The sequence below is a fragment of the Lonchura striata genome, chromosome 3, assembly GCF_046129695.1.
Source record: "Lonchura striata isolate bLonStr1 chromosome 3, bLonStr1.mat, whole genome shotgun sequence".
In the NCBI taxonomy this organism is placed as follows: Eukaryota; Metazoa; Chordata; class Aves; order Passeriformes; family Estrildidae; genus Lonchura; species Lonchura striata.
In genome coordinates this window covers 16,029,407-16,057,333 of record NC_134605.1, presented here as the reverse complement: position 1 = coordinate 16,057,333, position 27,927 = coordinate 16,029,407, and the positions used below count along the sequence as shown (strand labels likewise).

Below are 27,927 nucleotides of genomic sequence, written 5' to 3'. Positions count from 1 at the left end.
ATTAAGAAAGCAATTTGTCATAAACTTCATAAATCAAGTTATCAAGGAACATGTTAGCAATGTTTTTAATAAATAGAGATGGTGAAAGTAAGCATATTCCTTCTTGTGGCATAATTTTACTTAAGTAAATGGTTTACATAGAAAGCCTTCCATTTCTGGGTAATGAGGTCATAGCTAGTATGTCTCTGCAACTTCCAATGTTTATTTCCATCTACTGGCTCTTTGGACGTAGTTGGCACCCTCTGATGATCTCTTCTCTCTGGTACACAAAAAATGCTCATGGTTCTGCACTTGAAGCCTTCTCCACTCCCACCAGCGTGTTGTGGGAAGCTCGAGCACAGGCTGGCCTCACTTTCTCCAGTGAGTCTGATTCTGGTGGCAAAGACATCACAGAAATCAGCAATCTGGACACAGCTTCTACATCCCTGAGTGACTGCTGACACAGACAGGTGGATTGGCACGATGACACAAAACTACATGTTAAGAATAACTTCCTCTTGTGGGAGAACAGTGATATTTTTAGAGTTTCTTGTTCAAAGTGTAACCAAAAATCCTAGAGCATTCTATCTGAGGGACAGTCAAGTATTGTCATTGTAAGGATTTCTGGAGCTGTAGTCCAAAATATGCTCCCCAGAAACCCAAAGCTGCCTTTGATTTTTTCCCAGTTCTTCTCTGGGGCTCTGTCAGCCCATGGAGTTTGGTGGAGCCTGGGAGGGAAAAGGAACATAGGTGAACTGACTGAAAAATAGTCAAGTTTTGGTCACACGCCTGCTGGACTGCTTTCAACAGACTCATCAAATTCACAACTTCTCTACAGAACATTTTGTTTCCATGAGCGAGCCTTTTCTCTTGGAAGGTGTCCAAAATGTTTGCTCTAACACTGCTCATACTTATCTTGAAGCAAACTGTAGGATCTGTATTCCACAACGACTGAGTTAATCCATTCAGAAACACTAATGCCAATGAATATATATCCACTGAACAGCAGAGCTATGATCTGGAATTTGAACTCTCATAATTCAAAGAAAATGTGAAACAGGCTTTTGATTTGATCCACTGTCACTGTAAGAACTGAGAATGAAATACTGCTCCCAGCTCTCATCCAAACCATTCAAAGTCCAGTGGTTGCTCCTAGAATTTGATATGAACTCTTAGTAAGTTTTTGTCAGCAATAAATGTGTTCAGATTTTTTGTGTGTGAGGTTGGGATATATAGCAATAGGTAATTATGTTCCCTATGCAGTACACATCCTGAATCTCAGCTCTGACCTCAGTCCAGCTTTCTGAGAATGCTACTGATGTTACAATCAGAAGAAAAACAGTTGTAAACGCTATCAAAATTATCACTGTTCTGAAAGGAAATGGCTGCAGGAATTTCTGTTTCCTGTCATTTCTTGCCTCAATTCTTTGAGTGCATCCATAGAAAAGTTTCACTGAAATATCCATATATGATAACAAGTTCATGCTGAAGTGCCCAGCCACATATCCAGAGTATTGTTGATAGTTTATTACAGCAAGGGACAAAAGAAAGGAAAACATGAGAAGAGGGTTGGGTTTCCAGCTTGGAAGACCATCTTCTTCCCCTCCATCATGGGCTCTCCTCAGTGTTTCTCCATGTGCAACATCAAATTGAAAAAGAGGAGCAGAAAGATTTCTTTGTCTTGCAGTTTCCTGTCTTCTCTGTTACTTCACGTAAGATGAACATTGTTTTGGGATCCTAATCCTAAAACAAGATCCTAAGGCTCTGAAAGCATCCTGTGTCTCCAGGTTTCCTTGCTTTCCTTACCTTTCTGAATGTACACTTCTCCATTTCCATCAGGGTTTTTGTTGGGTAAATCTGGCCCTGATGAGAGGGGAAAAAAAGACAAGATGAAAGGAAAGGTAAAAAGGAAGGAAGGAAGGAAGGAAGGAAGGAAGGAAGGAAGGAAGGAAGGAAGGAATGAACGAACGAACAAACAAACGGAGGAACGAAGAAAAGAAAGAGAGAAAGAGGGAAAGAGGGAAAGAGAGAAAGAAAGAAAGAAAGAAAGAAAAAGAAAGAAAGAAAGAAAAAGAAAGAAAGAAAGAAAGAAAGAAAGAAAGAAAGAAAGAAAGAAAGAAAGAAAGAAAGAAAAAGAAAGAAAGAAAGAAAGAAAGAAAGAAAGAAAGAAAGAAAGAAAGAAAGAAAGAAAGAAAGAAAGAAAGAAAGAAAAGAAAGAAAGAAAGAAAAAGAAAGAAAGAAAGAAAGAAAGAAAGAAAGAAAGAAAGAAAGAAAGAAAGAAAGAAAGAAAGAAAGAAAGAAGAGAAAGAAAAGAAAGAAAGAAAGAAAGAAAGAAAGAAAGAAAGAAAGAAAGAAAGAAAGAAAGAAAGAAAGAAAGAAAGAAAGAAAGAAAGAAAGAAAGAAAGAAAGAAAGAAAGAAAGAAAGAAAGAAAGAAAGAAAGAAAGAAAGAAAGAAAGAAAGAAAGAAAGAAAGAAAGAAAGAAAGAAAGAAAGAAAGAAAGAAAGAAAGAAAGAAAGAAAGAAAGAAAGAAAGAAAGAAAGAAAGAAAGAAAGAAAGAAAGAAAGAAAGAAAGAAAGAAAGAAAGAAAGAAAGAAAGAAAGAAAGAAAGAAAGAAAGAAAGAAAGAAAGAAAGAAAGAAAGAAAGAAAGAAAGAAAGAAAGAAAGAAAGAAAGAAAGAAAGAAAGAAAGAAAGAAAGAAGGATGCAATTTTCTGGTAAATGTTCTCAGCTGGTTTTGTTACAAAATTACATCTTGAATTAGAAGCTGATGTTTTCTTTGCTTGGATGGTGCATCTGAATCATGGGTGTCCTGAAATGAAATCAAATGGGAATTGTTGCATGTTCAGGGATTATATTTGTTCTGGCATTCTCTGTTGTCCACATATTCACATTAGGCTAATTTTTCCTATTTCTGCATTGCCATATACTTGGCAGGTACAGCAAAATAAACAGTAGCATAGCTAATCAATCCAATCTTGTTGGAAGGAGATTGAAAGGAGACCTTCGTTGTTATGGAAACCTAGCATGGACAGAAAACCCCACACCTCTCTTTGCCAAAAAGAATTGGTTGGAAATTGAGTGAATTGGGAAATCATAGCTATAAATACACTTATTAATTACTTACTCACTCTCACAAAACATTTTTATTAACATCCAAAATTAAAAATTGATAGAAGTTGAAGCACAAACTTAAAATGAAGCATATGATTAAATGCATACTCTCTTTGGGAGGTATTAATAGAAGTCTGCTTTTTCACTGTTATGCCTGTTACACTGCCAGGGAGCTTATGCTCTAAACCAAAAGGACAGAGGGCTTTCTGTAAGGCAAGAGGTTTACTTCACCTTTATCTACAGTAAAGATCATGGAGATAAAAGATGGCTGCCTCCTGCAGATGGAAATAACGGATCTGGTTCTTATCTGCCATTCCAAGTTCATGCAATTGAGGACAATAGATCATTTCTCTTACAGCTTTTTCCTTCCACTCAGTGCTGCCAGAAAAGTGTGATAACTCATTGTGACCTATACTTCAGGCAGCTATCAGATCAACCAAACACAGATCAGGTGATTCCAAATACTGGAATGTAATGCAATGTCTTACAGAATGTATAGCTCTATGTCTGTGGGAAGTAAATATTTGTCTGAGTAGAAGTGATCTTGAAGTAGACCCTAACTTGTAACCATGGCTCAGGCTCTCTTTCTCATGAGCCCACATCATCTAGATCATTTTCAAGGACATTTGAGTTGTGGGGAATTGTGTAAGGTTGCATTTCTGTGTGGTAAATTTCTTCTCTAAGCTCTGCCTAAGAGATAAAAAAGTTCTCAGCATCTGAGACAAGGGCACGCAGTACTTCTATAGCTGGTTTTAAAACAACTTCACCCAAAGGAGATGTCATTCCAATATAGCAATTTTTACCAGGAATAAATTTTGTCCCACTACCCATGTCAGGTGTGCAGTCCCAACCACACTTTTGTACCTCTGAGCCTCTGGCCCAGACTTGGCTGGGGAAAGGATGCTGCCAAGGAGCAGAGCTCCAATTGCTTTCCCTTCTCCCTGATCAGGAGATGGGAAAAGATGAGGTAACAGACAAGGTCTGTTAGGTCTTCATGTCTCCTCTCTCTCTTTTCGTCTCCTCTCTTGGCCAGGTGTTACTGAAAGGGAGGTGAGGGGGAAATGCCCTGGAGCTCAGCCCTGGCCAGCAAAGTGGAGGGAAGTTCTTTGAGTGGGATTTCCATTGCAGAGAGCATGCTGTTGGGTAGCTGAGGGCATGGGGAGGGGGCTACCCCACAAGAGACAGGTGAGGGACAGGTACACAGCCAAGAGGAGACACCTCCCTGTAACCCTCTCCACATACATATCCCCTCATGGTCACTCTGGAAAGAAATTTAAAGTGCTACTCTGGACAAGCCAGAGACTGATCAGCTCAGCCTTGTGAAGGTGGCATTGTTCCAGCTCACTGCAGCTTCAGGCAGAAAAGGGTCGCCTTGTCCCTTTAAAATGAAGTGGCCATGACTTAAGCTGCAATATCTCCTTACAACACTTCATGTGGAAGAACATATTGCTAATAATTAGAACAAATGTATAATTTTAAGGATCCACCATTACCTACATCACTGTATCTTTTAAGAATGTCCCATGTATTTGCCATTGGACTTGACCAATGGTTTGTCTGACCAGGGTGAGAAAACCAAATGCAGGAAGAGCTCATCCATGTTGATGATCATGACCCTGCTTAGTCCAAAATCAAGTCCATGGATCACAAACACTGCACTACCTTCACTCTTCCCAAGCACTGTGACCAGCATATCTGGACACAATGCTGCAAGAGCCACCTCAGAGATTCCCAAGCCCAGATTTTCCCAGAAACACACTTTGGCTCATGGGGCCATACTCACTGGTTTGGAGGGCGCTGCTTCCTCCACCAGCTGTTTCCAGGTGCCAGTGACACTGATTTAGTGCCCTTTTGTGTCATTCTCCTAGTGCTGGCAATCTGACACCACCAATATTTCTTAAATGGCACAATGAAACCTATAAAGACACTAGGGGAAATCTGAGTGTTTGTGTTGCAGTTTGATAAATAGCTATCTTACTAATATAAGAACTTGTCAACACACTACAGATTCCACCGGTGTTTGAATCTGGGGCAGAGGAGCAGGAGAGGGACATGTGTTGGATTGAAAATATAAATCTTTAGGCATGAAGAGTGGGAGGATGTGGGACTATATCTCTGTGACATCTTGGTCAGTCTTGGCAAGAAATCTTTCCCATTCTGTACTTTTACTGTACTTGAAATCCAGTGAGAACATAATTAAAATTAATGGAGAAATAAAATGCTGGGGTAAAGCAAGGCAATGTAAAAATAGAAATGCTAACACAAGAAAATATTAGGTCTCCATGAACTCTCTTAAAATGCATTTTTTTCAAATTAACATATCAAAATACTGCTCTGGGACTTTCAGAAGTCTTCAGAGTATAATATATTTAAAAGACTGTGACAATGTTACAAAATAATGAATTTTATTTGACTTTTACCTCTCTGCAGAGCTGGAATAAGTAGCCAATACATAATCAGCTTCCCCATTAATCTCTTTACCCCAACAGTCTCTGAAGCAGGAAACCTTCAGGCCAATGTTCAGAGGATGTGATGATGGAGCAGAGGTCCTAAGTGATTTGGTACCCACAAAAATCACTTTCCAAAGTTGTTCCACTTGGTATATTCATGCAGTTCAATGCAGAGTGGGTAGCAGGAGCTGAGAGGATTTTTTCCTTGTGGGATGTATCACACTCTGTGGCAAATGTGCTTAAAACTTGATTGTGCAATATAGCTCCAGTTGTCTTTTAATTCCACCCTGACTCATGACACCATTAAGGAGGTGGAAAATAAAAAAAAAAGTAAAAAAAGTAAAAAAAAAAAAAAAAAAAGAAAGCTAAGCAGTTTTTTTTAAAAAATAAGGTTTCAGACTCTGCTATGCACTCATCATAAATACATCATTATGTGATGGAGTCACTACTGGACAAGGTAAATTGGAGTGCATTAACCATGTTTTTCTATGGCTTAGCTTGTGTCTTTTTTCTTTTCCAATGTTTATTTAGAAGATAATTGCAACCACTTGACACATTTGTACCCTTGAGTTATTGATACAGGTTTTTAAGCCATAGGAACATAGTTGAGATCAGCAAATATTTAGTGAGATTCTTGTCAGAGAGGATTTTAAGCAAAAAGCTCATAGAAATTTTGTTGCTTTATAGAGGTTGAAAATCTTTACAAAAATAGTTGTTTAGTTAATGAAATCCGTACAACCCATGGACAAGTGAGCAATGAACTGTCATTAAATTACCCCAGTAGATGGATAGAAAAAAAAGTCCTGCAATGTTATTCCAAGAGTGTGTTGACGGCACCAAGAGCATGAAAAAAGCCCATAGTTCCTATCCCAAAACACCTCATGAGTCTAACTGATCCAACTGTTTATCTCCTCTGGAGTCACCTGGGGTGCCTGGTGCCATCATGGGCTCCTGTATGCTACAGATGCAACCCAGACCATGGGTAGCTGTCTTAAGCACATCGCTACTCTTGCTAAGACTCTTGTGCTCCCCAGATTCCACCACAGATAGATTTTTTTTCTCTTCACAACAGGCTGGGGACACAATTTTGAAGAGTGCAGTGGAAGGCTTGTGCTTCCTGGCCATAAACTTCAGCTATAGGTTGCAATAAAGACAAAAAATGGTCTTGTTTTACATGATTCAATTAAAATTAACACTCGATCAAATTATTTGATGGAAGCTTGTGAATTCATGTAATTTACCATGTTTTGAAGATAACTGAAATGCATCTGTAAACTACTTAGAAACACTTCTGCATTTACACGAAGCAATCTCTGAAAAGCTACAAGTTAATGGCCATAGTTATGAACTTCGATTCCAAGTGACAAACTATTCCAATCTGTTAAGTCACTGAGGCATAGACAAATAGTGGAATGGGTAACTCATTTATTTCTTAATCCAGAGAGATTTCAGAGATCATCCAAGATTTTACAGTTTTTGGAGATGAATCATGGGCAAATATAAAGACAGATTTGTCCATGAATCATGGGCAAACATGGACACACCTGGTGCCAGCGAAAAATACATGTCCTAACCAGCACATATCACACTTGAAGTGTGTCTTTAAATGTGAGAAAGTTTTGTGATTGCTTGTGTCCAGACTGCCCATCTCTGTCAGACTTGGGGTCTGGGATTTGCTCTTCAGCAGACGCAGGATCAAGCCAGGACACCACTAGAACATATAGGTGATGCCATTTGTCTGGAGATAAAATTCACCTGGAGTAGAAGGTCTCTTTGCCATGTCATACTTTGCTGTCAAAGTACATGTGCGTAGACCTTTGAGTGAGAAAGGCTTTTAGTCAAAAACACTGCTTAAAGCAGCTGGGCAGTTTGAAAGACAGCTTAGAACTAAGTATCTGTTATACATTTTTGATTATTGTGAGCTTGGTGCCATGAAAATTTTTGAAGCTGATACAAGAAAAGGGGTGCTCCAGTGCTAATTATTTCCAGAATCCCAGCAAAACTAACTTTGCTGCTGTCGTGTTTCTGTGCATGCATTATTCCTAACATGGTTTGCTCTGCAGCCCACAAGCCTTGCTGGCACTTTGAAACATTATTTGGATGAGAAATGCCAGACCTGGCAATGCAGTGATATTATACACTAATAGGCAAGTTCTGAGCAATGTTCAATAGGAAGCATTTTTTATTTTATGAAGAATTCTTATTTAATGTATTTTTTCTTAAAAGCAGTGATGCTATGCCATCCATAATAAATCATTCTTGTGCTCATTAATGTATTTTTTATTAATTTCTGTTTCTAAATTATGGAAACAAGTTTTGGAGTTCAGTGGGAGACAGATGACTGCTCCAGCATTCTGCTGTGAATCCAGAGTATTTTGTTAAAACTCCTTGCACTATTTCCAAAAATGTTAGAAATAGTTTCATGGCAACAGACTGCAAGGGGCTGTCTTTTTCTATAAAATTCTAAACACACACATATACACACATTTTCCTTCCTGATTTGCTCTGCATGTGTCAAATTTAGGCAGGAATTCTATAGCACTTAGTACTTGCTGATGTAGAAATGACTGCCAAATGAATGGTTTATACTGGAATATCTCATTATTTATATAAGTATGTTACAGTATGGACATTTAATTTAGTTCTCATTCCAAACCCATGACAAGTCACTTTGACACCTTTAAGAAATGTTTCACATATGGTAAGATAGAGCACTCAAAATTGTAAAAGGAAAAAAATAGATTACTCAAATTAAAACAGAGATTTTTAAACAATCCAAGGAAATACTTCAAGCTTGTAATAACACATCTCAGCCATTTACTGTTTAATAATTTTAATGATGAATTAACATTTCTGGGGAACAAGGATGGTACAGTAGTTCTGGGGGCTGGATATCTTAACTTCCAAAAGACACAGGGAAAAATTTCACAGGCATTAATGGAAATGTTTTTTTGAATATGAGGAATGAAAGCTTTCATGGAAGGTTCTGATTTGTTGTGGTGCTGCTGTAGATCTGAGCATGAGAGAATTCAGGCACCAAGCCCAGGTACTGAGACAGCCAGGCAGGGATTTGAAACTGCACCTGCACTCCTGTTACAATCTCATAGCCTTTCACTTTACAAATAAAATAGTCATGTTTATCCCCCACTCTGTGAAAAATACCATTTTAGCTGAAACACTTTTCTGCCATAAAGCTAAATCAGACTACTTGTGTAATGGAGCTGGATGGAAAGTAGCACCAAAACTTGATTTACTGTGCCAGCTAAGTGGGGAAGGGCTTGGCTTCAAAGCTGATAATTTATACAGAGCACTTTCTCTATGAACTGTGAGTTTGAGCCATGAAGTGTGGCTTTGGAATGGCAGCTCCCTGGTACTACCCGGATTAGGAGGGTGGGCAGCCCATTTGCCAGGATCCCTCAGAGCAAGGAGTACACACGAGTGCAACTGACTGTGAGGCATAATAGGCAAAGTATAGGACAGTAACCCTGGGTTTCTACCATGTGAAATCCAGCTGTGAACCCTTTCCATGCCTGCTTGCTCAGCTTTAAGATACCTGAGGTGTGGGGTTTGAGGGTGAGCATGGCTTCAGCAAGCAACTTGACCCGTTGCTCTCTCACACCATAACATTGCACCAAAGTAGGGATGTTACAACATTTGGAGGGCAGAAAGCAGGCAAGCACACATGTGGAACAGCCTCAGTTACAGCCAAATGGCTCTTCCCACCTTGGGTCTTCTTTGTCTCATCAGGCAAAGCCTTTCAGGCATCTGCCACCAAGATGAAAATGAATAGCGGTGTGTGAATTCTTGCCTGGGCCAGCAATGGCCTGCTCTTGCTGTGCCAGAGTGGACTCCAGGGTCCACTGGGTTCTGTACATCTATACAGATAACATATACACAGAGAAATAGTTGGGTATCATATAGGTATCAATCAGAAGACAGAAGTATTTTCTATCTAGAAGTACTTAATGTATAATAAATAAGACAGCAAGAAATTACCACAGACACAAAGACCTAAAAAACATGAAACACAGTGTTTAATGTGTATTTTGCTTACATTTTTATAAAATAAATCTTTGACAACTCTTTTGAAGAGCAAGGGCTTTTAGCCAACCTGAATGACATTACCCAGTGTTACCAAAATAAAGATAAAATACTCTCATCTATAACTTCTGAAGCCTTTTTTAATCCATTTCATTCTTTTTTTCTGCTTGACTGGATCTCCCCTAACTTACATATGCTAACTCTCCAGCCCCATCTTCACCCCTCCATTATCACAACGAGCTGCTCCCTTGACAATAACTAAAAGTATCGAGATTTTCTTCCAAGAGCATCTAAGAGGTTTGAGGGGAAAGACAATGTCTGAACAGTTTTCCTAGGGATTTTTGTGTATTTTCCTCTTGAGAATATATTCTGCATCCCTGAGAGGGGTGGATGCACCCTTTGCTGTCCCAAGCCCTTCCCTTTGGAGAAGTATCCACCACCCTGGCCATCTGGGAAGGCTCCTGCAGTGCACCACAACTTTGCAGCCATGAGACCTACTGGAGTGCACAGGAATAGCTCCAAGAAGGTCGGTGGGATAAGCTAGCCCAGGCAATATATTTTAAGGTAATCTAGAATCTTTAAGAAGGGAAGTCATATTTTTTTCCAAGGAGGCTCATGTGTATCCCAAGCCAGTCAGTTTCTTATAAGGCTGATACTGTAATTGGAGTACAAGTATGTTCATGCTAAATGGAAAATGAAAGGGGACTACCCCACATTTAATGAAACAAAACACAAGTGAGTCAGTCTTTAAATCTTTCACCAGATAATTTCTCTCTCATATTGTGCTCTTTCTATCCACTAATTTGACAGTGTGTTCTTTTAAATGTAGGTATTTGATCAATGTCCCTGGGTAAGCTCATCTGGCTGATGAAACAAAACAGAAATATCTAACGACAACATCTGGCACAGGTACAAACACAATCAGTATCTCGAATTTATCTTGAGATTGCATGAAAAGTACTCTGAAATAAAAACACACTACAATTCTTCTATCTTTTGATGTTGAAAGGTTTTAAAAAGTGTAATCCACATGAAGCTTCTGCATTTCACCAGCCAAGGCTGACTGAAAAGTGTGTACTTTTAGAGGGCAACAGCACTATTTGTTGTTACTGCTAACTTCGTGCAACTATGTAGGGATTGGGGTATTTTTTACTCTTCCTTATGGAATTCCTGTATGTGCTTTGCCAAATCCTGTGTAATGTTTAATTCATACAGCTTTCCTTTTCTCCTGTTTCTTATGTGAAGTCATTAAGCTAAAACTTGAAATGGAAACTCATGTATCCACCTGGAAGAATGAAGAATAAACCACAAAACAGACCTGAGCAAAGTTAGAACTGTGCATTTGAGGAATGCTGAGGTTATTCTGAATGTTTCCAAACCAGGCACAGTGTTTCTAGTATTTACAACTGGATTTGTGTGCTGGTTTTAGAGAGCACCTAGTGGTTAATGATATGTGTTTTAAGTATTTCATCAATCACAGACAATAATATATCTCTGAAATTTGTTCCCATTAGTTCCACCAAATGGATAAAAACAGTAGTAATTTCTATGCCTGGAAGATTCCTACTGGGTAAGGTTATGAACTATCTTCTTGCAAGAAGCACTTTCAGAATACAGAATGTGTGTCAATTATTTTTACTTGGTTACTCTATTTTCAACACAAAGACTTTTAGTAGTAAGTCAGGTAAACTGGTTAGTCTCTAATCCCTACTACCCTGCAAGTCAAATCATCTACCTCTGGTCTATCTGCCACAGTCCCTTCTACTGCCCAGCTAAGTGGAAAAAAATCTGCTGAGCTTCTACATATAGCTCTAGATTCAGTCAAGAGTGAAGAAGAGATAACATACTCATAGGTTTCTTTTTAGGTTTACATCAGCAGAGGCTCTGATGTTATTAGGGAGTGTCTAACTTAGATGAACAGTGTTTTTGCTTGCTCTAGTATATCAAAGAGAACAAGATCGCAGTCCTGTGTAAATGTGCTAGGGAATGTAGAAAAACTGAATTACACACGTGTTCCACTTTCTTTGTGCCTGAATCACCCTTGTCAAGAGCTTCTTTAGAGACATAATAGTGCAATCTGTCATTCACAGAAAGGAACACATGGAGTGTAAAATGCTGTTACTGGAATTTATCAAGAGCAGCTTCCATAACCTGCTACATTGTAAAAATGTTCACATTTTAGCATGCCAACAGAGCTTCAGCATTGATGCCTCCAACAAATAGGAAGCACATGGCATATTAAGCTTGTTTCCTCTCAAATCCACATTTTGGTTTTAGAGGATACACATGAAGAGAAAACCCAGTCATCAGCTGCCCAGGTTAGAGGCAAGGCCTTTTCCTGTGTGACTGAAGAGAGGAGTCACATACAGCAAATGGACTTGGCAACTTTCCCTTTTTGTTTCTGGGGCTGAGCAGCCATCAGAAGATACCCAGAAAGTACTGTGATCAGTCAATGACCATCTGTCCATGAAAAGTACGCAGTGTCAGAGTGAGGCCAGGAATGGGAAATTTCATGGGCAGGGTTGCTCAGCCTTTCTCAAAAAAGACACCACTTCAGGTAATCAAGTTGGGTCTCTGAATCAGAGACAGATGAAAGCAGCACCCTAATGTATCAATGCAGACTAAACTATATTTTTACATGTCCAAAAGGATTAATCTTCTCAATACAAAATTAGTATCTGAGTCCATTTCTACAAGGAACTCAAAACACAGACACAAAGGAATGGAAAAAAAACCAGTTACCACTGGCTGTCATGGGATTTGCTGGTGGTTCTCCCATTTTTGGGGTATATTATTTCTACAGGCAGAGAAGGAACTCACCTTTGTGATGTAGGTGAGCATGAATGCTTTGTACTTAGGAAGAGATAAATTGCCCTGTATATGCCATACATTTTAACTAATGAGAATTTTCTCACTCACTATCTTTCCTAAACTGACACTAGATTAATGTAATGCATGGCAGTAGAGAGCATTAAGAGAAGTGCAAAAAACTCCCATGCTACATATCCACATTTCAAATGTATATTGCAATATATATTTCCATGCTGATTTTTCTTCTCCACTGGCCTTCTAGATCAAGTTGGTGTGTTAATGAAGATATTACAGAAAAAATCTCTTCAGTGCTAACTCACTTTTTCACCAAATTTTTCAACAAACAAGGTGGCAGTGAAAGAATTTAAGTTATGCATCAATAAAGAGCATGGCCAGTAGCTATACCACAATAGCATGAGCTTGTCAACTGTACTGCATGTTTCATCATTTGTGAAATAAATAGATCTGATTAGAAATAGATAAAAATAGAAATAAATACATATTCAGAACACTTTGTTTCAGCAAACTTCCCACTGATTTAATGAGAGGATGCAGGGAAGGCTCACACCATATTTATAAAAATATTAAGTCTGGATACTCAGGTGTTTGTGCATGTGTGCATACATTATATACGTACATGTACAACACACACAGGCACACAGAGAGAAATATTTCCTTTCCTTTCCTGGCTAACTAGTTCTTTAATAAAATGTAAGTTTTTAAAGTGTAAAGGCTTGAACTTCTGCAAGAATTTACCCTGGGTTTCAATTCTGAGGTTTATCTGATTTTGATTCCCTATGACTCCCAAATTTCAAATAGCCCCTTCTAATTTACTGGGGATATAAGGTATATCAAGATGAACAAGAGACCGGTCTTCTCAGATATGGGTATTTTCCTCTCTATTTTCACTCTTTCCCATTTTTGTTATTAATCTAAATTTGCACGCTAAATGGTCAAATCAAGTACTGCTGGATTTTAGCATAGAAAATACTGGACACTCTTTCTCAAAAAAGTTGTATCCAACATACAAACTTGTTATTAATGATTATTGCTAAATAGAATGTGTTTATTGTAAAGTTCATCATTAAAATATAGGATTACTCAAGTTCTAACTTCTAATGGGAGTTTGGAGGGCAAGAGTTGACCTTTGGAAGTAAGGTTATATGGTTCTTTTGATTTGTTTACATGAAACGGGAAGGTTCTGCTGATTATTACAGAAATTTGCACTCTCCTTTTTGTATGTTAATGGAAAGTTTTTAGAAGGAAATATTGAGAGTTCTGTACCTAAAACAGATTTCATAAAACTCTACATTCTTGGCAGACTAGTTAGACATATTTAACTTATGTGTGCCTAATCTGTATTTTTACAGGATTTCTCTATCCAACAGTTCTGCTAGTTGTACATTAATTCCATGCAGAAATACACACATCTGGGTGTTAACATTTGTACAAGATTTGATTGGTTGCATATTTGCCTATGAATTTTCAAATGTAGGCAAAGAAAATATTATTTCTTGGAGACTATATAAGGAAATCGTTTAAGTCTTCACATGACATCATATTATTCAGCATCAGATTATCAACCTGTATCATCACACAGTACACAGTAACTAGTTGTTCATTTAACATATGGCGGGAAAGGTGTCTGCTTCATCAAATTCTGCATATGATGATCATTTAAACTTTGTAGCTTCTATAGTACTTAGAAAAGCGCCCTTTGTGCTTAAAATGATTGAGCAAGAGCCACATTATGGGTCTCCAGAGATTAAATTAGATTTCTCAGAACCAGAATGAATACTTATGTGTGCTTAATTAATGAAGATTACATAATATCAACAATATCTCAATGTCTTGAAAGGCTAGCACAAAGGAAATATACACAGGAATAAGATCTTTACTTTTTAGCTGCTTTTAGTATACTCTAAGAGACATAACCAGAGACATATATGTTCATCTTCTTGTCCCCAAGGAATAAAGTCCACTTGAGAGACATAATTTTATAATAATTAATAATAATGTGACTTCTATTCTAAAAACACTTGCCTGACACTGAAGCAAAAGTTTTATGCATTTTTCAGAAACCACTCCTCCTTGTGACAATGCTGGTCCCATAATACTGCCAAGACCTGTGCCATCTTGGACTGTCTGCCACTCTGTGTGCCAGATGCCTAACTGGTAGAGACAGGTTCATAAACAAAATTTCAAACTTTTACTGTCATAAACTTCCTTCTGTTTCTTATCTCATGGCAAATACTATTTCCCTCCCCTCTTTCAACAGCTTCCAACCCTCCAATAGTCTCTCACCTAGCCAAAGACTTCATCTTATTTAAGGCCAGAGATCACTGCAGTCACCCTGGGCTAGCATCCAGCAATTCCTGGATCATTTGTGATGCCTGCACTCTCTTCTGGGGTGTTGATGGGACCAAGCTTAGACCTTTCAGTTTGCATTCTTTGTTCATTCTTTTTGCCCTAATCCTTTAAATTAATGGCCCAGCATTTGTCCTCTATATCCAAATGTCTCAAAGAACAAAGTTTGATGGATCAAGAAAACCATCTTCAGGCACATCCCTCTCCTTGAAATATTCATACCACTCATTCACCCCTGTCAGCCACAAATCCAGTTTGGCATTGAGAACATTTCCTTCCCTTACGTGCATTAAACATGCTCATTACATTACAGCTTTCACATTATAATTCACATAACTCACCCAATTACACTTCTTTATTTCCTCTCTTCTTGAAAGCTGAGGCTCAGTTCATGATGACTGTAAGGCCCAGTTCTCAGGCTTCTTGCATGCCAAATGCTGCTGCTAACCTCCTTCCACTTAAAAATAAACAGGAACATATCACCCTCACCCACAACTGTAGTTTCTTCAGGATGATGTTTTAAAAAAAAAAGGAAAAAAGAGAGAGAGAAAAATCATCTTATTCTCTAAAATTTTTCCTAGATTTTGTCCAGCTTGTCTCAGATTCTGTTCATTTCTTCCACCACTTGTCTTATATGATTGAAATGAAAAAGAGTTCAAAATTAAGGTAATGTTTGCCAGGTTATATCACTCTGATGGGGTTATCTTACTGTTTAAGAAAAGTTTCAGATTTAAATAAATTACAATCTGTTTTTCCATCAATTAAAATTAAACAAAAGTTAATTAAAACAGCCAGACTACATAAGTACACATAAATTCATGCATGTGCGTGTGTGAATATTTAATTGCTTTAAAAAGTAATTTCCTTATTGTTTTCTAGCCCAAGCAGGTAGCAGACATAGAAAAATTGTAGTTGCACAAGAATCCCATGCTTTGCAGCTCAGTGTCACTCAATGAAATCTTCAGCCCTATGCCTAGTATCAGCTTCTTTAGCAAGCTGTGGTGTGAATCAAACAACTAAAAATTACTGCAGCAGAGACAATAAACTCTGTTAGAAGAACCAAAATTTCTGTGTCTCGAGATGGTGTGAAGCTTAGTCCCATTTTGCAAAGGTTTGAACTATATCTATTGCTAATAAAATAGGGCTGAGATTCCCTGTCTGTTCTTGAGGCTAAGTGGCATTTGTCACTGGGTCTTTGGGCCTTTTGGTGCTTCTGTGTTCAAAAAAAAAAAAAAAATTTCTTGTGAGGTTCTAGTTCTGAGTATCAGAGATAATATAACAGAATGCACTGTAAATTGTTCAAGGGATATTTTCACAACAGGAAGCCAAAGGAGAGAGCAGAGTGAGAGCATGGAAGGTACAGCAGAAACTTCTGGAAGAGTGTTGGAGGACTGGAATAGTGCAGGACAGAGGGAGTTGAATCAGGTGTCATCTGGTACAACCAAAGTTGTGCTTGGGTGCATGGCAGCAGCCAAATGGTGTGCTTAGCTCTATCCCCTCCTCCTGTAGCATGAGTGTGTGCTGCCATCAGCATCTGCTGCCAGGGGAGATTTTGTGCCCTTATGCACCTTGTGCACACATGACTTGGCTGTTGGAGGAAATATGATGGGGGTATGGTACCCCAGCAGCACACAATCTCAGCCCTGCCTGCTGAAGTGACTTAACTGACTGAAACCAATTCAATGTTCACTGGGTTGGCCTTTTCTATATCTTAAATAAGCAATAAAGTCAATCTAAGTCTAGTAATAAAGTCCTTGTTTATACGGAGAATAAAACTGATGAAAAAAAAAAAAAAAAAAAAAAAAGAAAGGAATGAAAAGGGATACTTCTCTGGGAAGTAAAAGGTCCCCAGTGTATTTGAGCTGATTCAAGAACCTATGAAATAAAGCAGAGAAGACATCAAAGGACAGAGTCAGAACTAACTCAGCAAGAAGGAGGTTGAAACAAACAATAGAGGAAAATGCAGACTATTGTCACATTCAGAAGTACCAAATTGTCCATTGGAAAGTTGATCAGTTTTAAACTGATGTCACATGAACTATCTAGTTTTCCACAAAGCTGTTCCTGCAGTTTTGATTTGTACACAAAACTTCTCAGAAAAATTGCAAGACATCACAAGCAACTAAATTGCACTTTCTAATTTCTGCAAATAAGGCAATTTACTTATTTATTACAAAAGCTATTTGGAGTTGTAATGAGCTGAATGCATTCTGAAATTCTATGAATTTTCCCTTACAACAAATAATTGTTTTAGTTTTAATTGATACTGTTTCATTTGGTTTTATTTTTTTCCAGTGGCAAATCATAGCAATTATTTAAAAGGGAAAAAAATCCCAAAACTGAACAAACTGCAGCTAAATCCATCAGTATTTGACATTAATATCTGTGTGTTACTTGTTAACACTACGTTACATTTCAGCTTGCCTCAATCTTGCAGAATTTTAAAGATGGATGTTTATGAGCATATTAAATAGCACAGACCATGGAAGATCTTACACAAGATCTTTCTACAGTGAAGGGGGAAAAGTCTATATAACTGTGTGTAGTGCTTTGTCCCTAAATCTTGGCAAGGATACCTGTGTCTGGGGTTTTAGAGGCTGTACTTCCTTCCCTTGCCATGGATACAGAAGAAGAAGGCCCCCAAAATCCTCTTGTATCATTATGCAGCAGGAAGGGACATGAATTCTCTCACTTGCAGGGAAGCAGGATAGCTGGTGGCTGCTGCTGAGATAAAGGATTTCTTGCATAGAGATGACATCTGCGAATCACCTTTGACAGACTACGGAAGACTTTAGCAGCCTTAATCTATCTGGAAGACTAAGGGATGTTAAGGACGAGCCTTGTTTCCTCTCAGCAGCCATGGGAGCTGAGTATTAGAGCCCTCTAGTGAAGTTTCTCGGAGTGCATCCCCGCCTCCAGCCCGTGGGACCGGAGGAGTCCCTTCCTCGGAGAGAAGCGAAATTCCCTCTGGTGCCGCAGGCCGGCGGTTTGCTCCCTTTGGGACAAGGCCCCGCGGGAGCGCGGCTTCACCTGCGCCGCCGCCACCGGAGCGCCCCGAGGCGCCGGCGGTGCCCCTGGCCCGGGACCCGCGGCTGCCACCGCTGCTGCTGCTGCACGGAGCGTGCCCGTGCTCGGCCCCGCGGCAGCATCGCGCACCCACGGAGCGACGGGACTGTGGCCGAGCCCCCGGGGCTGTCTGCTGCCTGGGGAGGGAAGGCAGGAGGGAAGAGAGGGCAGCCTCTTCCTAAAAATACTCCCCGATCAGATCCCTGTGAGCCAGGGATGGAGATGGTAACAAAAATGCCTTGAATCGGTAGGAACAGTGAACAATCTTCGTGCTTTCCTCATCATCTTGGAATAATCAGCGGAATTAACTGAGGTCGAGGAAACAGGCTCTTGGGTTAGTTGTGGGAGGCTGTGAGAATAGGGGGCAGCCATTAAAAGAAACATGATCGCTATTCATCAACTCGGAAGAGGGGAAAGGAGGAGAGAAAAAAAGAGACCTTCGTGGCTGGAGCTCATACCAACCTGGTCTATCTCTGATCAAGAAGATCCCTGGAAACAAGAAGTTTACAAATATTGTCAAATTGATGCTTGTAGTGTGACTTAAGTTGTCAATCCCTCAGAAGCCCACCAGAAGTTTAGATTCAATACCCTGCATTTCTGGCTAGTTACTGCCAATCCCCTAAGGCAGAAAGCGCGCTCTCTCTCTTTATTTTAACCATATGTGCCTTTTGTTGTTGTTGTTGTCTTGTCTGTTAGCTGTACACTGTGTGCCGAGAGAGTCCCCTCGTGCCGCGGAGCATCTGAGGCGGTCCCCGCAGCCGGGAGTGGGGCGGAGGCTGGGTGGGCACCGGCCCGGGCCCCCATCTGTTTCCCCCAGTCCTCCCCCCGAGTCGTCTGTGGACTCCGCGGGATCAGTGGGAACACCCCAAATAAATATCCATGCTGGGGTTAACGGCCGGGAGGGTGCTGCTGGCAGAACTGGATGAAAACTCTCAGCCCCTCGCCCGAGATTGAGAAAGAATAATATAAAAGTAATCAGAACCGGCCGCATTAATCGGCTGGGGGGGTTATCGTGTTTCGTGGGGAGCTCGGGAGGTTACAGCGCCTTGAGCCGGGGACACAGTGCTGCCCCCGGTGTCCCATTTCACGGGGGGTGGGGGGGCGGCCGGGGGACGGGGGCGGGAAGGTTCACCGAGGCCGACTCAGACACGTCCCATCAGGCCCGCATCTCCTGATTAATATATCTCTTTCGAAGATGTTACTGGAGCATCTCAGGTCCAGCCGGCCGGGAAACCGGCCCCGCACTGGAGAGGAGCGGCGGAGCGGCGGGCGCGGGGAGTGGGGCGGCTCCGTGGGGCAGCGGCTCCGCTCCCGTCGGCTCCCAGCAGAGTTCCCCATCCCCAGCACCCCGCTCCGCGCCCCGCACCCACCAGCGCTCTCTTTCAAGCGGAGTTTGTTAGCATAATCGAGTTACCCGCTACATATCTGAAATCCTTGACCCGTCCCCTTGAGGAACAGTGCATTGCGCGCAGGAAAAGCTTTGAATTATCCCTTTCTCCCCAAATCAGGGAACAACAAGCAATTGTTGTTTGTCTTAATTTAGTTGTGTGCAGTGATCTTCTGCCGTGCTTTCTTTTTTCAGTCGAGACAGGAACTTAGTGCCATCCCTGATAGGATAGATTCGGGTTTTAAACGAAACTGAAAAATAAATAAAAGCGTGAATAAATAACGTGAGGGCAGGGGGAACAACCCGCGGATCCGGGTTGCAAAATTGCCTTCGGGAATGCCGGGTGAGCTTTGGCCGCCTAAAGAAGCTCTAGTCCCGGCACCGAAAAGCTTGTGAGCCCGGGGAAACTGAGCTAAGCCCTAGGGCTGGATGGTATGAGGCAGGTAGGCCCAGTATCGCGGCAAAGGTCGCTATGATGCCTTTAAAAGAAAAAGAAAATACAAGAAAAACCTAGCCGGAGTAGCAGTGTCATTGCGGCGGACTTTCGGTCTCGGTAAACTCCACAGGTTTTAAAGGGAAAGCATATTGCAGTCCCGCCAAAAGGAAATAAATAATTTTTTAAAAATTAAAATATTGTAGAATAAAGGAAGGAAAGAAAGAAAGAAACGAAAACTTGGAGTTGTCTGTCATTTTGGTTGCTCTCCCTATAGTCCTCGCCACCGTAGTGGAAATCTGCGGGGAAACGTGTTTCTTTCTGGCATGTGGAAGTTGCGGGGTTTATCATTTTTTCGCTACCCCTGCCGATAAAGCGCCCTTGGAGGTGGTCCTGTCTCCCTGCCGAGCCCACGGCTGGCTGGCAGGAGCGGACGTGTCCACAGCCCTGCGAGAGTGGGTGACAGGTTCGTCCCGAGCCCAACTCGGTGAAAAGGATGAGGGGCTCCGCAAAAGCAGCCGTCAAAGAGGCTGAGGAAAGGTGTTGGGTGAATCGGCTCCTGCGTTTTAACAGGAACGATGCGGGCCTGCAGCCTCCCATAAAGGCTGTTGTCTACGAAGGGATGGTGAAGGCAGAGCCGAAAAGGCGATTTCCAGATAACTGCAGCTCTACCCTGGCACTCACTCGGGGGCACGGAGCAGGCTCCGCAGAAGAAAACCGCCCTCCCACACCCCGTTCCTCAGCCACAACTAATGAAAGGAGCGTCGCAATAAAAACCACCTTTTTATTTCACTCATGTTTCCCAAAGATTGTGTTGACCGCTGCTGCGCGGAGGGGTGAGGCGCTTGCCGAGTGGGCCTCGGCAAAGTGACAGCCGGGCCCGGAGCGGGTGAAACCCCGGCCTTCGCCGCCCGGCGGCAGCGGAGCCGAGCGAGAATTTGGGTCGGCTCAGCTAAAACTTTCCACGACAGCTAAACGGGAGACAGCTGGGAGTAGCCAGGCGAAACCATCTCGTCGGTCCAGAGGCAAATGTGAGCAGGCGAGTCGTTTCTCCTGCTCTGAAATATAATGTCAGGGGACGAGAGCCTTCGCAAATGCCAAAAAAAGCTCGTCTCCCGGTCGCCTATTTCGCTCGCAAGGCACTACAATGCGATTCGCCCCGCGCCGCGGCTGTGTAGCCAGTATCTGCTCTGATTTCTAGCACGTAGGAAAATTTTTCTCTTTCCCTAAAGATAAAAGCAGTTATGCAGAATTTGGATCCAGATGTCACTAATTTACGATTGCTGTAGGACGCAAGCTGATACAGGGTGCCCGGGAAGGGGGTAGCCCTGCCTCTGCCCAGCTCTCCGGGAAGTGCACTTACGTTACATGCAAACTGCAGCCCGGCTAAGGCAGCCTAAAGTGAAAGCGTCTACGGAGGAGCTGGGGTGTAAACTCTATACTCACATTTTAGGGTTCTAAGAAGATTCTTTTTCAAGTCTAAACCTATGCAACGGGTTTTGACATCTCCTTTCCAACTAGGGGTAACAGCTGCTCCCGTTCAGATTTACCACTGTGGTTGTGAGATAGAAAGAGAGGAAAAGGAGTCAGGTATAGCCCTAGTAAACGTGGGGCGACCGAGCGTGGTAGCATGGAAACGGGAGACACAGCTCAGACCTCGCTAGCACTTTTCATCATTTCCACGGTCCCCATTGAGGGAGGGAGCGGAAGGCACACGGTGTGTGCGCGCAGAGGTCGGGGACGGGGAAGGGGATTTGTGGTTTTCTTGCCTTTTCTGCTCAGAGCAACCTTTAAAGTGGCGCGGTTGTACCGTCCCGCCGCTGTTGGCTACAGCTGCGGCTATGAACTATCCAGCCGCTTAGGTTGGCTAGGAAGCGCTGGGATCGGGATGCTTTCGTTTACAAACAAGCACACTTTGAATCCTGCAGAGATCGGCCGGAATCGAGGCACTAAGCGCTTGAGAGCTCATTTTGTAAAAGAACGGAGAGAGCATCATGCGAGGGAACTTTACCGACCCATCACCAATATGCTCGATTTTGTTTTAAACGAATTTGAGCTGTTCTTTTCTCCATCTGAAAAAGAAGCCTCTATTTTCCGTCCCCGGAGGATCAAGGACGGGAACCGCCCGCTTGCCACTGCTTCCTTATGGCAGCACTCGTTGAAAAGGCCGGACGGACAGGTAGGAGGACAACGCAGCTTCCACAGCGGAGTGCACTCGAGAAAGTACGAGTATACGCCGCGGATATACACAGGCGTTCGGACATGCTGGAAGCTGGACACGGTTGATCTGCTGCCCCACTACCCCGCCCTCTTCCTCCTCCTCCTCCTCCTCCTCCTCCTCCTCCTGCCTCCCTCCCCCGCCGCATTTTCCCCGGCCGCAGCCCTGGCGCGGCTCCTCGCCGGGAGCCGCCGCCGCCGGGAGCCGCCGGGCTGCGCGCCGCCGCCCCAGCCTCGCCTTCCCCCGGGGACGGCCGCTGCGCCCGCTCGGGCCGGCACGGAGGCTCGGTCCGTCGGCTGCGGAGCTCAGGCTGCGAGGTGGGGAGCCGCAGTCCGGTCTCTTGTGGCTTCGCTAAATCCCTGACGCGCCGGGGCGGCTAAAAAGGTACCGTGGTAGGAACCCACAATTGCAGAGACCTCTCCTGTCAGGACTGCAAATACCGTAGAAGGAGTTTGTAGGATTAATTATTATTTCTCAGCAAAAGGGGAACATAACAGGCCATGGAAACTACCCTGAGCTTGTGGCCGGGAGGCTTCTCCCGAGTGCCCTCACCTGGGCGATCCCCGGCGCCAGCCTCCGCCCCGGCGGTCCCCTTTGGCCGCCACCCCGTGCGCCGCTCCCGAGGAGGCACCGCGGCTCCCTGCAGCCGCTCACCGCACCCTCTCCCTCGACCTTGCAGCTTGCACGACCTCTCTCCTTCGCCTTTCACTTTGTGCAGACCGACAAGGGACGGGAAAGGATGCGGGTCCCTGCCCCGCAGAGTCGGTAAACTTAAAACGCGGTGTGCAAAGGGCACGCGTGGGTGATAAGGGTCCGTTTAATCAAGCGAAGTGTTTCTGACTTTTGCACTCTTACACGTGTTCCTCTCCTGTATGAAACACCCCGACACGCTCTGGAAATCCAGTATAAGTCAATGTCCAGCGTCCAGTAATCACAAATGCCAGTGCCCTTCACGCCGGAGCGTGGTGGGACACGGCCAGCGATTAATGGAGAGGCAATCCCTCTCCGGCCCCGTATCATCATCGTGCTTCTTCTCGCTCCCGGGCAGGTACGAGAAGAGTGTAATGAGATCCCAGGTCACGAACAGGGTCTCCATTGTACATGAGAGGCCCCTTCCTTATAAAACTCTCCAACAGTGGTTACTGGGCGCTGGGGAGAGGGGCTATAAGGGAACGCTTTTAGAAAGAAATTTTTCTGCCAGGGCCGGAGACGGGCTTTTCCTCCCACCGCAGCCGCGGCTGCCAGGGACGACAGAGCCTGCTGTCCGTCCGGAGCGGCAGGGACGGGATGGGGCTGCGGGATCCAGACGGGACGGCGGGGCCCGGCCGAGACAGCGGCTCCGTCCCGCCGCGCCGCAGTGCCCCGCGGCGAGGAGCAGGGGCCCGGGCTCCGCGCTCCCCCTCTCCCCCGACGGGCGCCTGCAGCGTCAATCACGACGGAAATTTCTCCCTCGCTAGCTAATATCTCAGCTCTCAGGGCCGCCTCTGAGTGGATCTGAGCAATCTGTCAACCCAGCCGGGGAGCCACCTCAAAACAGATCGGGTTACCCCTGATTGACAGCGTCACCATGGCAAATAATTTGACTAAAACTATTGTCTTCTCCTGGCAGTCCCCGGGTCAGATAACCGGACCAATCACAGCGCGGATAATCACTTTTCATGCCAGCTTAGAATAATATTATTAAAAAAAAAAAAAAAAAAAAAAAAAAAAAAAAAAGAGAGAGAGAGAGAGAGAGAGAGAGAGAGAGAGAGAGAAAGAAAGGGGGGAAAACTCCGAGAGGGAGAGAGGAGAGAGTGAGCAGGGCTTTACCACTATATTATGTGGGATCTGGCGGTGGGGGGTGGGGGGGAAGCAGGGAGATCCCAAACCGGCGGCCGAGGGGGGTGGGGGTGTGAGAGCCGCGGCCGCTGCGAGCGCTGCAGATAGGAGACAAAAGAGGCACGAAGTTACTCTCGCAACTTGGACTTACAAAAACGAGGCGGCGGCCGGGGGGAAAAGCCGCCCGCGCTCGGGCTCTCGAGACTTTTTTCGTCGCTCTTCGCATTTTTTCCCCGGCTCCCGCGACCGCCCCGGGGCCGGGCGCCGCCGATGGCCGCGGCCCCCCGCGCCCGGCCGTGACGCCCAAGCGGGCCCCGCCGGGCGCCGCCGCCCCGGGGCCGGCCCCGCATGCCGGGCGCTGCCCGCCGCCCCGCGCCGCTCCCCTCTATGCGGCCGTAGGGCGCGCGGCGCGGCAGGGCTCACCATGTCGATGCTCCCGACTTTTGGCTTCACCCAAGAGCAAGTGGCCTGCGTCTGCGAGGTGCTCCAGCAAGGCGGCAACATCGAGCGGCTGGGGCGGTTCCTCTGGTCCCTCCCTGCCTGCGAGCACCTCCACAAGAACGAGAGCGTCCTGAAGGCCAAGGCGGTGGTGGCCTTCCACCGGGGCAACTTCCGCGAGCTCTACAAGATCCTGGAGAGCCACCAGTTCTCGGCGCACAACCACCCCAAGCTGCAGCAGCTCTGGCTGAAGGCGCACTACATCGAGGCGGAGAAGCTGCGGGGGCGACCCCTAGGGGCGGTGGGCAAGTACCGGGTGCGCCGCAAGTTCCCGCTGCCCCGCTCCATCTGGGACGGCGAGGAGACCAGCTACTGCTTCAAGGAGAAGAGCCGCAGCGTCCTCCGCGAGTGGTACGCCCACAACCCCTACCCGTCCCCCCGCGAGAAGCGGGAGCTGGCCGAGGCCACCGGCCTCACCACCACCCAGGTCAGCAACTGGTTCAAGAACCGCCGGCAGCGGGACCGCGCCGCCGAGGCCAAGGAAAGGTACGGCTTCCCACGGCTTCCCCCGGCGCCCACGGCTTCCCCCCGACCCCGCTGCTCACCCCGAGTCTCTCTATTTGCCCTGGCCCCGGCTGCGGAAGGCCCGCCGGGAGGGGATGGGGGCTCTCCGCCTCGGGGGCGCCCAGAGAACCAGAGGCGAGCGAGCTGGGCGCTTGGTGAAGGCGTCTGCACACCAAAAGTAGCCCCGGGAGAGGCGGCCGGGACCCGTTCCCCGCCGACACCCCACTCCCCGCACAGCCGGCGCGGCGGCCCCGGGGCAGCCCCGGCTGCCAGGGACGCTTTACACGGCCTGCGAGGACTCCTGGTTAAGCAGCGCTGCCGCCTCCTCTCCGTCGCAGCCCGGCGTGGAGCCCAGCCAGGAGCCGCGGCCGGAGGTGCCCGTGCGGGCCCGCGGCGGCGGGGCCCAAAGGCGAGGGCTCCGCGCCCCGCACAGCTCAGAGCGGTCCTTGAGGGCTATCCCGGTGCACAAAGGGGCAGCCGGGGACAGCCGGCACTGCGTGGGGCTGAACCTCGGTAGCAAATATGTCCTCTGTCCTGGGCTCCTGGCGTGCGGCAGGAGACCTGGACAAGGACTGAGAGGAGCAACTTCCTGCCTCGCTCATGACCTTGCAGTTCTTATTCGCTACCCAGCAAGGTGTTCATGAACGCACGTCAATAGGTGTGTGTTCTTAGGCCGAATATGATTCTGCATCTGTGTTTTTCACGTTAGGAGGGAAGGGACCATTAATCGCCGGGAACAGGTTAATGCCTACATCCCTGGCTATTCGGGATGATTTTTCCACCAGCATTCCCTGTGCCTTAGGAAGACAATTCGAAGAAGCAAAAAGGGTCCTCTTGCTGCCTTCAGTAGCTCACTGAACTGCCCGGTCCGTACAGGCAATTGTAGGATCGTATGATCTGCGCGGTTAATTAGCGGATCAGAATCCTGTAGATCCGTGCCTCCGAGGAGAATTCTTTCTATCACTGGTTTCTGCCAACCGTGTTTTGGAAACAGGCAGCGCCGCGGCCGCACTGCCGCGCGGCCCTGCAGATTCGGGCACAGATTTGCTCTATTCATTTCCCGAAACTGTGCTAGTGCTTTAATTTTCCTTCAAATCCTCACAAGTCTTGGTTTTACGAGATGTTAGAGATCCTTTTTATTGCTGATAGCAGGGACTCACCTTCAAATATCCAAAGGAAATGAAGGTTACACGTATTCCATTCCTTTTTTTTTTTTTTTCCCGAGGAATCAAATTTTAAAGGTCTCCAGAGACAAATAATATTTTTGACATTGAAAAATACACTCAACCTAATATTACACTCCAGGCGTTGGAGAACAGATCGTTCACGGGATTGCCATCCACTCAAGGAAACCTGTTCAAACAGAGCTTTCTTGTCTATTTTAATTTTTTTGGCACTAAGTGTCTCCAGCCACATCATGCAGCCCTTAGTGAGGAAAACCTGTCAGTGCAACAGCTTAATTTCTCTCGACCAAATCCTGCAGGATAGGGCCCTTCTACCAGACAGTGTGTTACAAAACTTCCACAAAAGCTTTTAAATAGGCTTGCACTGCCTTTAGTAGTTCAGGCAGAATGGTGTCTAAAGTATTTCTGCGAGGGATATGCAGGCCGTATAAGCCTTGCCTAGACGGCCACTCTGACCCCTTCCTGTCACTCACATTACCGAAAAAAAAACCATCTATAGATATATAAATATATAGAATATATTTGCAATGGCTTGGCCCGCCTCCAGCGATTTCTTGGTGTTCACCCGGTGATGAATTTCGAAACTATGTCCTGCCTTTCCGAGCCTTTGTCGGCGTGCCCCCGCCGAGGAACCGTGCGAGGCCATCCTGGCTGCGCCCACGCCGCTCCAGGAGGGGACGGGAGCAGCGGCGGGCGTGCGGAGCATTTCCCGAGAGGGCCGGGGAAAGCAGAGGGTTAACTCTGTTCGCTTTCCTTATCGTCCATATTGGGCTATGTCTTGAGCTTGAAGCTCAGGGCAGGGAAAAAAAAAAAAAAAAAAATGTCCAGTTAATTAAGCAAAAGACTTTCCCTCCTGATGTGAGCCCGGGAGGCTGTTCTGCTGCACGGAGCCATCCTGCCTGCAGCTCTCCGGGCTTTGGCCTTCTCAGGAGAAATTATGGCTGAACATCTCTTCAGCTCCTAGAGCAGTTTTAAAGTTAAAAAGTCTTTTTTTTTTTTTTTTAATAGCTGTTTTTTTTTAAATAAAGTCTTCCTCCCTTCCGCCCCCCTCCTCACGCTGTGCAAACTCTTTGGACGCAGAAAATTACGGTTTGGCAAAGTGACACTTTCCGCTGGGCTGGTGGGAGACTGTTTACAAGCTCAGCGGACCTTAGACCTAAGTGCCAGATGAAGTGGCCTTGGAGGTTGGCAGAGTTTTTAAACCTCCAGTTTTTGCACTCCCCTCCGCTCGCTGCTCCCCGGATCCAGCTCCCCGCAGCCCCCGCTCCCGCGGCGCGCCCCCCGGAGCGACGGCCACATGGTGATTTCCCTCCCTCTTTTGTGTTTCCTATAGGGAAAACAACGAGAATTCCAACTCTAACAGCCACAACCCGCTCTCGGCGTCTATGAACGGGAATAAGACAGTTTTGGGGAGCTCAGAGGACGAGAAGACGCCGTCAGGGACCCCGGATCACACCTCCTCCAGCCCTGCGCTGCTGCTCAGCTCCAACCCCGGGCTGCAGCCCCTGCACGGCCTGGGCCACCCCCAGGGCCCCAGCGCCATCCCCGTGCCCAGCGGCGACCCCATGCACCACCACAGCTTGCAGGACTCCATTCTCAACCCCATGTCATCTAACTTGGTCGATCTGGGCTCTTAAAACCGTGTACACGCTCACTCCTTCTCGCCAGCCCTTCTTTCCTCATTTTTTGGTTTTTTTTTTTTTCTTTTCTTTTTTTTTTTTTCTTTTTTCCTTAACCTTACCTGGGACTTTGAAGCAATGACAAACACCCTAGTGGAAGTGTTGTGCCCTTTGGCAGTAGGCTGGCTGCAGGTTTGCAAGGTAGTGGGCTCTGCTGTGGGTAGCTGATATTGTGAAAAGCCTTAAGGGTTGCTTACAGGCGTTTTCAGGCGTGTAAGGACTGTTGGACAGGAGCCGGGATTTTCACGGCAGGCTGTAAGGCTGATCGGTGTAGCAGCTCGTTCCAGCCTTAATTTCACAAATCTCTCAGTGTTGTCACTCGATCGGGCCGGTCTGTATGGGAAGAGGCACATTGTAATATTTCTTTTTTTTTTTTTTTTT

The 27,927-nt window shown here is 45.2% G+C and overlaps 1 protein-coding gene and 1 long non-coding RNA gene across 2 annotated transcripts; one reads left to right on the top strand and one right to left on the bottom strand.

Annotated features, from left to right (window-relative positions):
• Positions 1–319: 319 nt before the first annotated feature.
• On the bottom strand, positions 320–24,119 carry LOC144246034 (uncharacterized). The gene is made up of 3 exons (XR_013339648.1): positions 24,105–24,119; positions 1,786–1,842; positions 320–372 (listed from the first exon to the last, which is right to left on the bottom strand). It is a non-coding gene; the product is annotated as an uncharacterized LOC144246034 (long non-coding RNA).
• Positions 24,048–27,927, top strand: SIX2 (SIX homeobox 2). Its single transcript, XM_021526463.3, has 2 exons — positions 24,048–24,665; positions 27,201–27,927. Exons 1-2 carry the CDS (start codon positions 24,106–24,108, stop codon positions 27,502–27,504), a joined length of 864 nt encoding a protein of 287 aa, XP_021382138.1. The 5' UTR covers positions 24,048–24,105; the 3' UTR covers positions 27,505–27,927.